Source organism: Argentina anserina, chromosome 3, assembly GCF_933775445.1.
Source record: "Argentina anserina chromosome 3, drPotAnse1.1, whole genome shotgun sequence".
Taxonomy (NCBI): Eukaryota; Viridiplantae; Streptophyta; class Magnoliopsida; order Rosales; family Rosaceae; genus Argentina; species Argentina anserina.
Genome location: NC_065874.1, coordinates 32,067,862 through 32,080,471, shown reverse-complemented (window position 1 = coordinate 32,080,471; position 12,610 = coordinate 32,067,862). Strand labels below are relative to the sequence as shown.

Genomic DNA, 12,610 nt, shown 5'->3' with positions numbered 1-12,610 from the left:
GCCCGGAAGACGCTCTACCAAATTGAGTATCTAAATGAAATGCGCTTAATGGATTCAAGTTCATCATATATCCGTCGAGCTTAAAAGTCGATACAAAACTAAAAACCCACATCAATGAACTACGGTCAGTTTGATCCTGCAAGGGTACGTAGGCAATCTAGCGACCCACTAAATGCAATCACATGTCTGAACAGAATCTCTGACTCCACCAGTCAAATTCGCCCATATGTCGAAATAAAATCTCTGACCACCAGTCAAATTCAGCCAATTTCAAATGAATCACTGACTCCAGTCACATTCTCACAAATATTAGAAAATCATATTCATTCCCAAACTACAATTAAATCCAAATCAAATCCATAGGCTTTAAATCCGCATCCCAAACACAAAATCCAATCTCTGATTCACTTACACCAAATTGGTCCCAAACACAAATCTCATTCCAAAATCATAGCCCTCCAGTGTGTCATTCACGCATTGGAAATCTTGAACTACGAGTGACTTGATCCCTCTCCCAGAGTACACAGGCAACCCATTCAAATTTTTGGATGCAATCGCAAAAAACAAACAAACACATATCTCATATATTTGGTTTCTTCATAAATGGAATCAAATGGTATTTCCCTACAAACAAGATATTGTAATTAAGAGACACATTATGTCTTGAATGGGTCGAACAAATAATTAAGATTCTATTCACTATATGAATATAAGTGAAATTATGTTTGGTGACATTTTTGCTCACTACGTGCACAATTTTACTCAACATGTGTGTAAGCATGTCTTAGTTTCTTTTTTGCTTTGGCTCTATTGAGCCTCTCTTGTAAAAAAAAAAAAAAGAGAACATATCAAAAGGTGTGTTCAATTTAAAGAAACACAACTTCTTAGTGATCGGTCTTAATTTCTATAGTATATATATAATCCTTTCGTTATTGCGGGATAATTACTCTTTCAATGAAAAGGCCTTTTCTTTCCTTAATCTTGTATTTTATACTTAGAGATCCTGATATGGATCTAGATCAGTATCAAGATAAGGGTTATCATTTGGCCGCGGGCCTAAAAGCTTGTAGGTGGCCCGTTGGTAGCCTATCCTAAGGCCTGATCCGACCCGGTCAAAGCCAAGTCAAAGCCCGACCTTATGGATATGAGGCTGGGTAGATGTAGAGGGTTCAAAGCATCTATCCGGCCCGTTGGAGCTCATTATAAGGGAGATAGATTTTTCCAATGGTATCAATCACGCTCAAATCAATTGTCAAACGAGAAAGTTATAGTCGGAATTCGAAGAAAAAGAAAAAGAAGAAGATGATGAAGAAGAATAGTTGGAGAAAAGTCAAAATTGTCAGAAACATATTTTAAAAGTGATTATTTTTTAATTTTGTTCCAAATTTGTTGACTATTTTCTAATTTCTAGTCAATTAAGATGATTTTTTTATAATTAAGAAATTAGTGGTGACTTTTTTAAATTTATGATGGAAAATTATACCATTTTATAATTGGCCAATATATTATATTCTATTAATAAAACAAGAAAAAAAGATGCATGGTTAAATTTTTATATATATAACGATCCGAAAGTCTTAGTCCCAAACCTACGCACATGCTTACACACACATATATATGGATATGATAAAATGCTGGCCTGATGAACTATGGTCTTAATATTGTTTATGATTGTTGTGAACTAATCTTGATGCGTATGATGAGTAATATAAAGACCCCCTTCCACCTTCCCTCTTCCTTGTCTGTGTCTGTGTCTGGTCTCCCAAAATGGGTTGCTGCATTCTCCAACTGTGCATCATTATAATCTTGTTAAGAGGTTGCTGAGATATCTCAAAGGGTCCATTACTAGAGGCATTGTAATGCACAAGTATGAACATTTCAAGTTGGAAGGGTTTACCGACTCAAACTGCGCAGGCAATGTGGTTTATCGTAAATCTACCACAGAATATTGCACCTTTGTTGGTGGAAATCTTGTCACATAGAAGAATAAAAAACAGTCAATGGTTGCTCGCAGAGGTAGAATACATGGCCATGACATCGACTGCATGTGAACTTATATGGCTTAAAATATTACTTGATGATTTAGGCATTCAATGCTTCTTACCTATCACTCTTCATTGTGACAATCAAGTTGCAATGCACATTGCAGCCAATCCAATTTTTTATGAACGCACTAAGCATATTGAAGTTGACGGCCACTTTGTCCGAGATCAAGTTCAATCTAGTTTAATTGTAATAACCCTAAATTTCAAACAATATTAGTTTGATTTGAATTCTTTAAAATTTCGAATTTTAATTAGAATGAATGTGTTTGATGCGACGTTATTAAACGAGAAACGGAAACGTTCTCGGAACGTTTAAATTGAAAAACGTTACATTTCCGTAACGTTTATATCGACTTTTATTCTGTCGATCGGTTGCGAAAACTTTCTTCACGAAAGTTGTAGAGCTCGTCGATACGAGTTCGTGAGCATGTGACACGTTCTAATCGGACGTCGGATGTAAAAGTTATTAACGTCGGAAGTTCGTTTCCGATTTTGGAAACTAGTATAAATAGTGAATTATAGGAGTTAGGGTTTCCATTTCTGGAAACCCAAACCCGCGCCCCCTTCGCTCCTTCTCCCTCATCTCTCTCTCTTCCTCCCCGAGCTCCCTCTCTTCCTCACTGTCTACGCCGGCGATCTCGCCGACCAGGCCACCGTGGGCCACACCGCCTAGCCCAAAAGGACTGCTCGACCCTCCGTAGTAGACCCTGAGGCGGCGACGCTCCATCTCGCCATCCTGAATCTACACGACGCCCCCGAGCCTTCATCTGCGTCGCACCGATCACCTCCAAGCGATGTGGCCATCACCACCACCCATACACCCTCGCCGGTCCAACCCCATCATTCTCCAAGCACGACGCAACCCAGCACGTCGCAACCCAGCACGTCGTCGAGGAGTCGCATCGAAGCACGAGGATCCCGCGAAGAACTCGTCGGTGATTTCACCATTTCAGACGCCATTCAAGCTCCGATCTAGGTAAGGATGTATTCTAATTCATGGTTGTGCTGTTTGTGGATGGATTCGAGTGTTTTGGATGGAGATTTGGGCAGATCGGAGGTGGATGGAGGAGATGGTTACCGCCGCCTAGAGGCGGCGCGTGGGGGTGCGTGGGTTAGCTTAGGAGTAGTCGGAGACCGTAGAAGGGGAGAGGGGGAGGAGGGGGAGAGTTTGGGCACAGCGGTGGCGTGATACGCGCCGTGTTTATCGTCGGCGCACCCCACGCGCCGCCACGAGCGGCGGAGCGTTAACAGTATTCCGAGAAGGGTATTTTGGTAATTTAATACGTATGGTAAATGTAAATGTAATTTTTATTTACATACGGTAAATGTAATTAAATTTTACCTACGGTAAATGTAAATATAAATTACTTTCTATAAATGTAAAAAGTAATTTGTAAAAGGGTAATTTAGTAAATTTTATTTACTGAGATTGTATTTACATTTAAACAGTACGTATACGTACAGAAATACGTATATAATATTTATACGTACAGAAATACGTATATAATATTTATACGTACAGAAATATGTATATAATATTTATACGTACAGAAAATACGTATATAATATTTATAAGTACAGAAATACGTATATAATATTTATACGTACAGAAATATGTATATAATATTTATACGTACATAAATACGTATTAATGGTATATTTGTACAGTAACCGTGAATAGTAACAGTGAACAGTAACACCGAACAGTAACTTCGTAAAACCGAAAATTGCTGAACAGTATCTGATTATTACTGTTTCGGCATTTAAAGGTTTACGAAACGATTCTAAATTCTTTTCTTATCTTTTCAAGGTGATCGTTAAATCAAGGAAAGGAATTATCTTCGGGAATTGTGGAATTTCGCTCAAGTCAATAAGGTGAGTAAAATCTCGTATATTTACGAATCTACCCTCGCGGTGATTCAAGATTTTCGCAAGAGTATTTAATAATGAATTACAACATGTATACAATTTGGTGGATTACATATATACTGTATAATGGTAATAAATACATATATATATATAATTCATTATATTATATACTGTTATTAATTCATTAGAAATGGTCATTTCGATGACGGAAGTTTGTGTATTGAGCATGTGTGGTGAAATATGACATGTATAAGATATAGTGGACTATATATGTATCGTATAAATGGTAAATAAGTACGAATATATATAGTTTGCTATATAATATACTGTTATGATTTTATTGTGATTATATTGAGCATGTGATTTGAATTGTACAATATGATGTGAGATTATTGTACGTGATTTTTAACATTGAGATTGTTAAAATGTGAATTGTCTTCGGACCTGATTTTTGGGTACAATATGATGTGAGATTATTGTACGTGTTTGGCAAGTCGAAACCTAGCCTTTGGCCGGGCGAAAGTTACGATACAGTTAGAGCTCTAGTATGTCTGCCTTAGTACTGCATGTGAGGTAACAGGTGGTTATCTGCTCATGGGTACTCAGTTTATTTGGATGTTGGGTAGCGGGTGGCTATCCAATATCAGCGGTGTATTACGAGAGGGGTAACAGATGTGTACCAGCGTTCTTGGTACCCGTATTATAAATGCATTTGGGTAACCAGAAGGGTTACTTAATTTTCTCATGAGCGTTTCATTTCATATTCTTTTGGGACAACCAGATGGGCTGTCCATTGACTCATGAAGGCATTTATATTTGTTGATTTGTGATTTTTCGTATATTTTGATATACGAATTATATTGATTTTACTCATACGAGCTATAAGCTTACTGGGTTTGTGTTTACAATCCCGGTGCACCAATTCGATGGTGTAGGGGATAATTCCGCAGGTGCTGATTAGTGGAGGTTGAGTGACGACTACATAGGCTCGAAGTCGTTCGTATCCTACTGTGGTGAGGTTTTAGCGTGGATTTGTGTGCGAGAATTTGTGTAATTTTATTTGTGAGATTTGTGAGTGATTTATGAGGATTATTACATTTCCATTTTATGTATGGATTATAAATTTGGGTTGTAATAATTGGTTGTCTGAGTTGTATTGAGAACTCAGAATTGATCCGCAGTTACACTTTAATGATTTCGATTTATTTGAGATTATTTTGTGTTTAACGACTTTAGAATTTTGAGTTTTTAAGCTCGAAATTTTGGGGTCGTTACATTAATTGTCACCAAGTATGTAAGATCTTGTGATCAATTAGCAGATGTGTTTACTAAACTTTTGTCCTCTGCTCAATTTGATAGTTTGTTGGTCAAGCTTAGCTGTCGTTTCTCTCTAGCCTGCGCTTGAGGGGGAGTATTAAAATTAAGTTGAAGTGTAGGATGTTAGTGAGTGTTTGCGTGGCTCGCTTGAGGGGCGCATTCACCGGCTCGCAAGTTGGTTGTCGTTTTTTTTGTTCCTGGAGTGTCGTTTCCTGTTAAACAAAAGGTGGTCGTCTTCAACTGCATTTAATGTTGGATTATGGCTGCAAATTTGGTACAAAAGGAGTGCGCTGTGTGCCATAAGTACTTGAGCTCTACCGATCAGTTACAAGGAAAGATCCACACATGGAGAACAAAGCCAACCCCGCAGGAGTTCATGTTTTTTCTCTCACCAAGAACATGATTGGAGAAATCGAAAATCGTTCATCTTATGTTTTAGCAGTAAGTAATTAGCAAGGCAATGATAAATTCTTCGTTTAGTCTCTATAGGGACACATTTGCTGACATTGTTTGCACAACACTAACAGATAAAGTAAGAGGTTGAAACACAAGCAGAGTTCATAAATTTCTTGATCAAAGAGGTGGTGGTCAGCAACCTTAAGAGCATCCGCACCCATAAATTGCATTTGCTCAAGCAAATGGTAGGGCCAGAAGCAAATTTTGCTTCAAGCAAATCGATTTCATATTTTGCTCAAGCAAATCGATTTTTTCACACACCCATTTACAATTTGCTTGAGCAATTCAATTTTGTCTTGTTGTGAAATAATTAATTTTTTTATCAGATATATTTACAACCAATAATAATGTGCCACGTGTCATTATCGACTCGATATTATTCAAAATTTCCGATAAGATTTTCGACTAATAGATAATTGACACGTGTCACTACCACGTGTCATTGTCGCTAAAATAATTGGAGCAGATTTCCGATAAGATTTTCGACTAGTAGAGAATTGACACGTGTCACTATCAGCAAAATAATTGGACCAAATTTCTGATAAGATTTTCGACCAATTTGCTATAAAAACGTCTAATATCACTCATTATAACTCATCATTCAATCTAAACACTTAGCAACATTTCCTTGTTCATCACTCTGATGAATCCTTTCAGCTTTCACAATTTTTTCAGGCGGAGACAACGTCAACAAGAAGAGGATGACGATATGGAGCAATCATTCGTGAATCAGGTGGTCATGGCGGAAGCACAACACGATGATGAATCAACACGACCAAGCGGTTCACGTCGCGGTAAAAAACCGAATAAGCCACGTCAAAGGCTATCTAGGGGACACAATCTCATGGAAGATTACTTCATCGAACGTCCAATTTTCGACGCTCAAGACTTTCGTCGGAGGTACAGGATGAGCAGAGACCGATTCAACATTATCATGACGGACCTCTGCAACCACGACATGTCTTGGCATCAAAGAGAAGACGCCACTGGTTTGCTAGGGCTACTTCCCCAATAAAAGATGACCGGGGCTCTACGAATGCTAGCGTACGGGTCAGCCGCAGATCAGTGTACTGAAATTACAAGGATGGGGGAATCGACTACCCTGAAATATATGAAGGAGTTTTGCAGCCAAGTTGTTCATCTCTATGGTCCAAGATACCTCCGCAGTCCAACACCGGCAGACCTCACGCGACTATTAGCTAAAGCAGAACACCGAGGTTTTCCAGGTATGATTGGAAGCATCGACTGCATGCATTGGGAGTGGAAGAACTGCCCAACCGCCTATCAAGGGGCATACTCGGGCCGAAAGGGTCGCCCAACGGTTATCCTAGAGGCAGTGGCCTCGTATGATACGTGGATATGGCACAGTTTTTTTGGCTGTCCTGGAGCTAAAAATGACATTAATGTGCTCCACCTATCGAATGTGTTCTCAGAGATCCTTGCCGGAAGAGGCCCAACTGTCGTCTACGAAGTCCACGGACAGAGGTACACCACAGCTTATTATCTGGCTGACGGAATATATCCAAGGTACTCTACATTTGTCAAAACAATTTCCAATCCCCAGACGCCGCAAGATAAGCTCTTCGCAAAGAAACAAGAGGCATACCGGAAAGATGTGGAGAGGGCATTTGGCATCTTGCAATCTCGATGGGCAATTATACGTCATAGTTGTACATTGCACCACAAATCGGTAATGACTACCATCATGTTAGCTTGCATTATATTGCATAACATGATTGTTGAGGAAGAGTATGTGGATGATGAGGATGATGATGAAGAAGAAGAAGAAGACTTGCAAAACCCATCGAGGGCTTTCCGGGTTTATGATGGGCCGGTGAATGCACAAGGGAATCGAGTTCTTTTTGAGCCAATCAGTAGAGATGGAGCTAATATACAACGGTTTCACGACCGTGTTGCCGATCTCGAATCCGCTTACATCCATCGAGAGCTCCAGAAAGACTTGGTGAAACACATTTGGAGAGTGGAAACCGGTGAAATACTTTAAATATGTTTTATTGTGTGTTTTCATGATGTTTGTGTTTAATTATTAAGCTTGTGTTTAATTTCAGTATGTGTTTTAATTTAATGTGTATTTCAATTTCAACTTAATAAATAAATTGCATTTTATTTCTCGAAAAATTTAAATTACATAAAATGACGAGCCAAGCCCAGATTTATTCTTAGTACAATACTATAACTACTATGGAAAAAGCACGCGATTTGGGTGATAACAAGCCGAATATTTTTCATCGGTAGGTTGATCTTGACTAGCTTCTCCTTCATTAAGGATTGCTAGTTTCCTCTTGGTAAAATACCTTTTCGAGATTGGGGTCATAGCCTCCAAATCCATTGTCATGATCCTTGTGTCATTCTCTTGTTTCTTCAATCGTAACTCTTCTTCCGCCCTTGCTTCTTTTCGCTTTTGAATGTCTATGTACTCCGCATAATAATTAAGCTCACTTTCATTATGGGCTAGCCTCTTGGTATGCCATGATGCTTGGTCACTTGTAATGGTATGCAAAACCTCCACCCGTTGCTCAATAGGAGTCTTACCATGTTTCTTTTGGCGCCTAGCTTCCTTTGCCGCCTTGGTTCCCATTGGTCTAGGTGGACTCGATGGAGTTGCCGTGTTGCTTTGAGGTGTCTCATTCAATTGGTCGTCATCCAAATTGATGGTTGGAGATGATTCAGTTGCGGAAGGAGTACCGTGGTAACTACTTGCATATGGAGATGGAGTAGTAGGTAGCACCGCAACGAAAGATGAATGATCTTTAACCACTTCCCAACATTCAAAGTGTGTAAACTTTTTCTTCTTGGCATTATAGTAACATGATTGAGCTTGTCGTTCCTGATGTAACAAACTTATATTAGGTATTTATTTAATTACATAATTTAAATAAATTAGATAAAACAAATAATGTAACCAATTAGATATATTAAAACAAATAATGTAAACAATGCTACATATTTAAACAAATTAAATTAAATAAATAATGTAAATAAAATTAGATATATTAAAATAATTAAATATGTAAACAATGCTATATATTTAAACAAATTAGATATAAATTACATAATTTAATTCATATAATCAAATAAAAATTATAATATATGATAACACAATGTACTTACTTCGTCCATTAGCGAAGTGCCGCTAGTTATACGTTGTCGTGATGCCGCCAAACATTCGCCCCATTTTTGCAAGAGTAGCTTGAACTTGTTGTAGTGAGAAGCGAGCGCGATTCGGGTCCTTGGCTCCTTCGGAGGTTTCTCACCCGGTGCTAGCACCCAATTTTGCATATAATGGCCATGAATTGTCTCCCACAATTTGTCCCTCTTTTGTTTGTTACCGTCATATTCATCAATGCTATGACGGACAAAAGAAATGCACATTTGTAAATCTTCGGAAGGAAGCCAATGGGTGCCCATTGTTTTAGAAAAAAATGCTAAATGAAAAGAGAGAGGAGATACGAAAAGAGAGAGGAGATGGAGGAAGATGTGAAATTTGTTGTGCACAAATTGGTGTGAGTTCATAACAAATTGAAGTAGTATTTATAGGCAATTTTTTGGGAGAATTTTGAAATTTTGGGGATTTTTTTACAATTTTTTGGGTTTATTTCCGTTATGATCAAATAGTAGCCGTTGCCAATTAATTCTGACCGTTGGATCGAAATTTCTGATTCAAAATGGAAGGCCCAGATCAATTGGACCGTTGGCCAATCTGCTTGACACGTGGCAGCCATTCATTGGCTCGCTTTTTTTTTTGGCGCGTGAACGCACGCGCCTAACATAAAAAAAATTCGCCCGTGCCTGACGTCACCCACGGGCGGTGGGCTCCGCCAGGCGATCGAGCAAACGCCGGAGCAAAATTTGCTCGAGCGATCGGACGAGCACCGCGGCTGGGTTGACTGGGCGAGCAGCTCGCCTCCTCCTGCTCACCGGTGCGAGCCTCCCCTTCTCCTGCTCGAGCTCCTCCGGCTGGTCCCTCCTCCTGCTCGAGCACGCCGGCAAAATTGCTCGCCGCTGCGGATGCTCTAAGAACATTGCCGATGTAGAAGCATTTGTGAATTGGCTGGATCTGCAGCTGTCCTCCTTGGTTGATGAAAGAGCAGTTTTGAAACATTTTCCGCAGTGGCCAGAACGAAAAGCCGACATTCTGCGAGAAGCTGCCTGCAACTACAGAGACCTCAGAAACCTCAAATCCGAAGTCTCATCATTCGAAGACAACATGAAGGAGCCACTGCTCTTGGCTCTTCGAAGAATAGAGGCATTACAAGACAGGCAAGCATGCATGTTTACGGCCGAAAGCTTAATTTTTAGTATTATTCTGTTCCATTTAATGTAGTGAACAAAATGTTGAAGTAAAATTTATACAGATTGGAGAGAAGTCTTAGCAGCACAGAGAGAACAAGGGATGTTACCAGCAAGAAATACAGGGATTTTCAGATCCCATGGGAATGGATGTTAGACACAGGGTTGATCGGACAGGTAGGTAAAAAGTAATTACAAATTGACAAGCTTGTTGTCATTATTGCTCAAGTTCTACTGAAAACTATGCTTTACCAAAACAGCTTACTATTTTATGACTTTTATCATTGCCCAAATTAAGGGAACCATTTATTTGGTTTCCTAAATGTACTTTCGGCAAAATGAAACTACTACTGCAAACATATTTGATTTATTGGTCCCCTATAATGATGTTAGCATCTTGCAATATATGTAAACTCATTCATCCTTGTTACTTACATATCCCGTGTCGAATTTAACCCAAAATCCCGAACAACCTGAGTCTCCATGATGTATATTCACATCCCTATCACACAACTTGAAACCGAACCGAAAAAACAAGGTGAACGAACAAAATAAATGACGCAATTCCTGGCTCTTACCGATGCAATATTTCTTACCATCCTCGTTCATTTATATACATTCCAAATAGTATTGTTTCAAACTCATATAAACCTGTTTTGATATCACCTAGACAGCATGGCTAATACATAGGATCAACTTATTGCAGATGAAAGTAAGTTCTCTAAGGCTCGCCAAGGAGTTCATAAAGAGATTATCAAAGTGCAGAACCTACTGCTCCAAGGAGTCCGATTTGCTTTCTAAGTGCACCAGGTAAGACACTGAATAAACACTTATTTCACTTATAACTGCTACATTTACTTGTAGGCATATTGCAGTGTTCACCCTCAATTCATGCTAATTTCTCAATTAAATTGTAGGCATACTGAATTTCATGCATTCAAGATTGAGAAAAGCACCTATTACCACCAGCTATTACAACATTATAGAGATATGGTGGCTTACAACCAACCCTATATCGCTCATCTATGAACTCAATATCAATAATCTCTCGTCGCAACCTCAATGCAGTGTCAGAACAGAACTTGCACTGACCAGAGACCCCACCCTAATTTAAAATATCTATGATGCATATAATCAAACACTTCAACTTTCAGGATTCCAGAATCACCTCGAGCCCTTGATCAGCAAAGTGAGGTCGGTGGCCAAACAATTCAATATCAAGAAGCCTATATACACTGCACGGTTCAAGACGCAACAACAAGACCATTAATAAAACAGCTGAACCTAAACCACTATGCTGTGACATTGACCTAGGTCGATATCATCGAGACGAAAACACAATAAGCAAATCACAGCAACACGGCATGCCAACAACGCAGCGCAATCGATTATCAACAGACTATTTCATCCATTCAACAACTAAAAATACGAAAGAGAATGTAGTCAATAAGTAGTTGAATTCCATATTAATTAAAAATGTAGAGAATGTAACAGAGGAAATCTCATAATAAAAACGAGTACCAAAACGAAGAGTCGCTCTGACCCGAAACGAACAACTAAGTCCGGGATTAAACTCAAAACCCTAGACCGGCTCAAGAAACGTCATCTGAAACAGGTCGTGCTGCAATTACTTGGATCTCTGTCTCATCTTTCGGCGCTTCCTCTTCAACCTCCTCATTCTCTTCTTCTTCCACTGTAAATAAACACCGGATTCAAACATCAACGATCCGATCACAGAGCTATGAAAACTCGTTGAACAAAGAAAGTAGAGAATATTTTATACGAAACAGAAAAAGGATAGCTTAGAGGTGGCTAGGGTTTTGGATACCTTGGCCCTCATGGTGACGGCTGAGACGGAAAGCTCGTGGTGCTTCTGGGTTCGAACTTCGGCGAAAAACGAGAAGATGAGAGATGTGAGAGACAGGAACGGGTAGCTACTAGCTAGTGTTTATAAGCAAATACCCTAGTTCAGATTTGGGCCTTCAGATCTTGAATTTGACATGGGCCTTCAGATTTGGCCAGGTGATTAAAGAGTAAAACTGATGCACCTCTCTCTCTCTCTCTCTCTCTCTCTCTCTCTCTCTCTCTCTTAAACGATATTTTGATTATTTTCTCTAATCTTCATTCACTTTTTTGGATATCAATTCTATTTTCACCTCTCACCAATGCAGCCTATTTCCATTTTAAATAGAAATCATAGAATTTTCATAGAATTATTGCAGCCTATGAGTTTGGGATGTAACTACGAGTTAGAGATGGCTAAAGTCCATTACATATACCATCATCGATCAATGTTCTCTTTTCTCTGACTCTATAAAGATATAAGAAAAATGATAATGAGAGTATACATCGTCAATATTCCAACTGGGGACTTGGTATAAAAATGTATGTGTTCCAAGTGGTGACGCAATATTTCACATCAGTCAATGAGTGACAACAACAATATATACATTATTTATTTTTGTGGCTCCTAATATTGCAAGATGCATCTGCACACCTTGCCCTTCTTCCAAATTCTGAATCCATCGATTTTTTTTTTAATCTTTCTGTAACACCATCAAGGCAACTCGATTAGTCCTTCATAGATTAGCCATTTGATTAGGCAAGTATAT

General features: G+C 39.0%; 1 protein-coding gene across 1 annotated transcript; it reads left to right on the top strand.

Annotated features, from left to right (window-relative positions):
* Positions 1 to 2,000: 2,000 nt before the first annotated feature.
* LOC126787516 (protein CHUP1, chloroplastic-like) lies at positions 2,001 to 11,688 on the top strand. Its single transcript, XM_050513386.1, has 5 exons — positions 2,001 to 2,016; positions 5,536 to 5,676; positions 9,608 to 9,968; positions 10,064 to 10,175; positions 10,705 to 11,688. Exons 1-5 carry the CDS (start codon positions 2,001 to 2,003, stop codon positions 10,810 to 10,812), a joined length of 738 nt encoding a protein of 245 aa, XP_050369343.1. The 3' UTR covers positions 10,813 to 11,688.
* Positions 11,689 to 12,610: the final 922 nt, after the last annotated feature.

Coding starts and splice junctions, on each gene's coding strand:
- LOC126787516 (XM_050513386.1), top strand. Junction 5,677..9,607: donor ATCTTATGTTTTAGCAGTAA/GTAATTAGCAAG, acceptor CTGGGCGAGCAG/CTCGCCTCCTCCTGCTCACC. Junction 9,969..10,063: donor ATAGAGGCATTACAAGACAG/GCAAGCATGCAT, acceptor AAATTTATACAG/ATTGGAGAGAAGTCTTAGCA.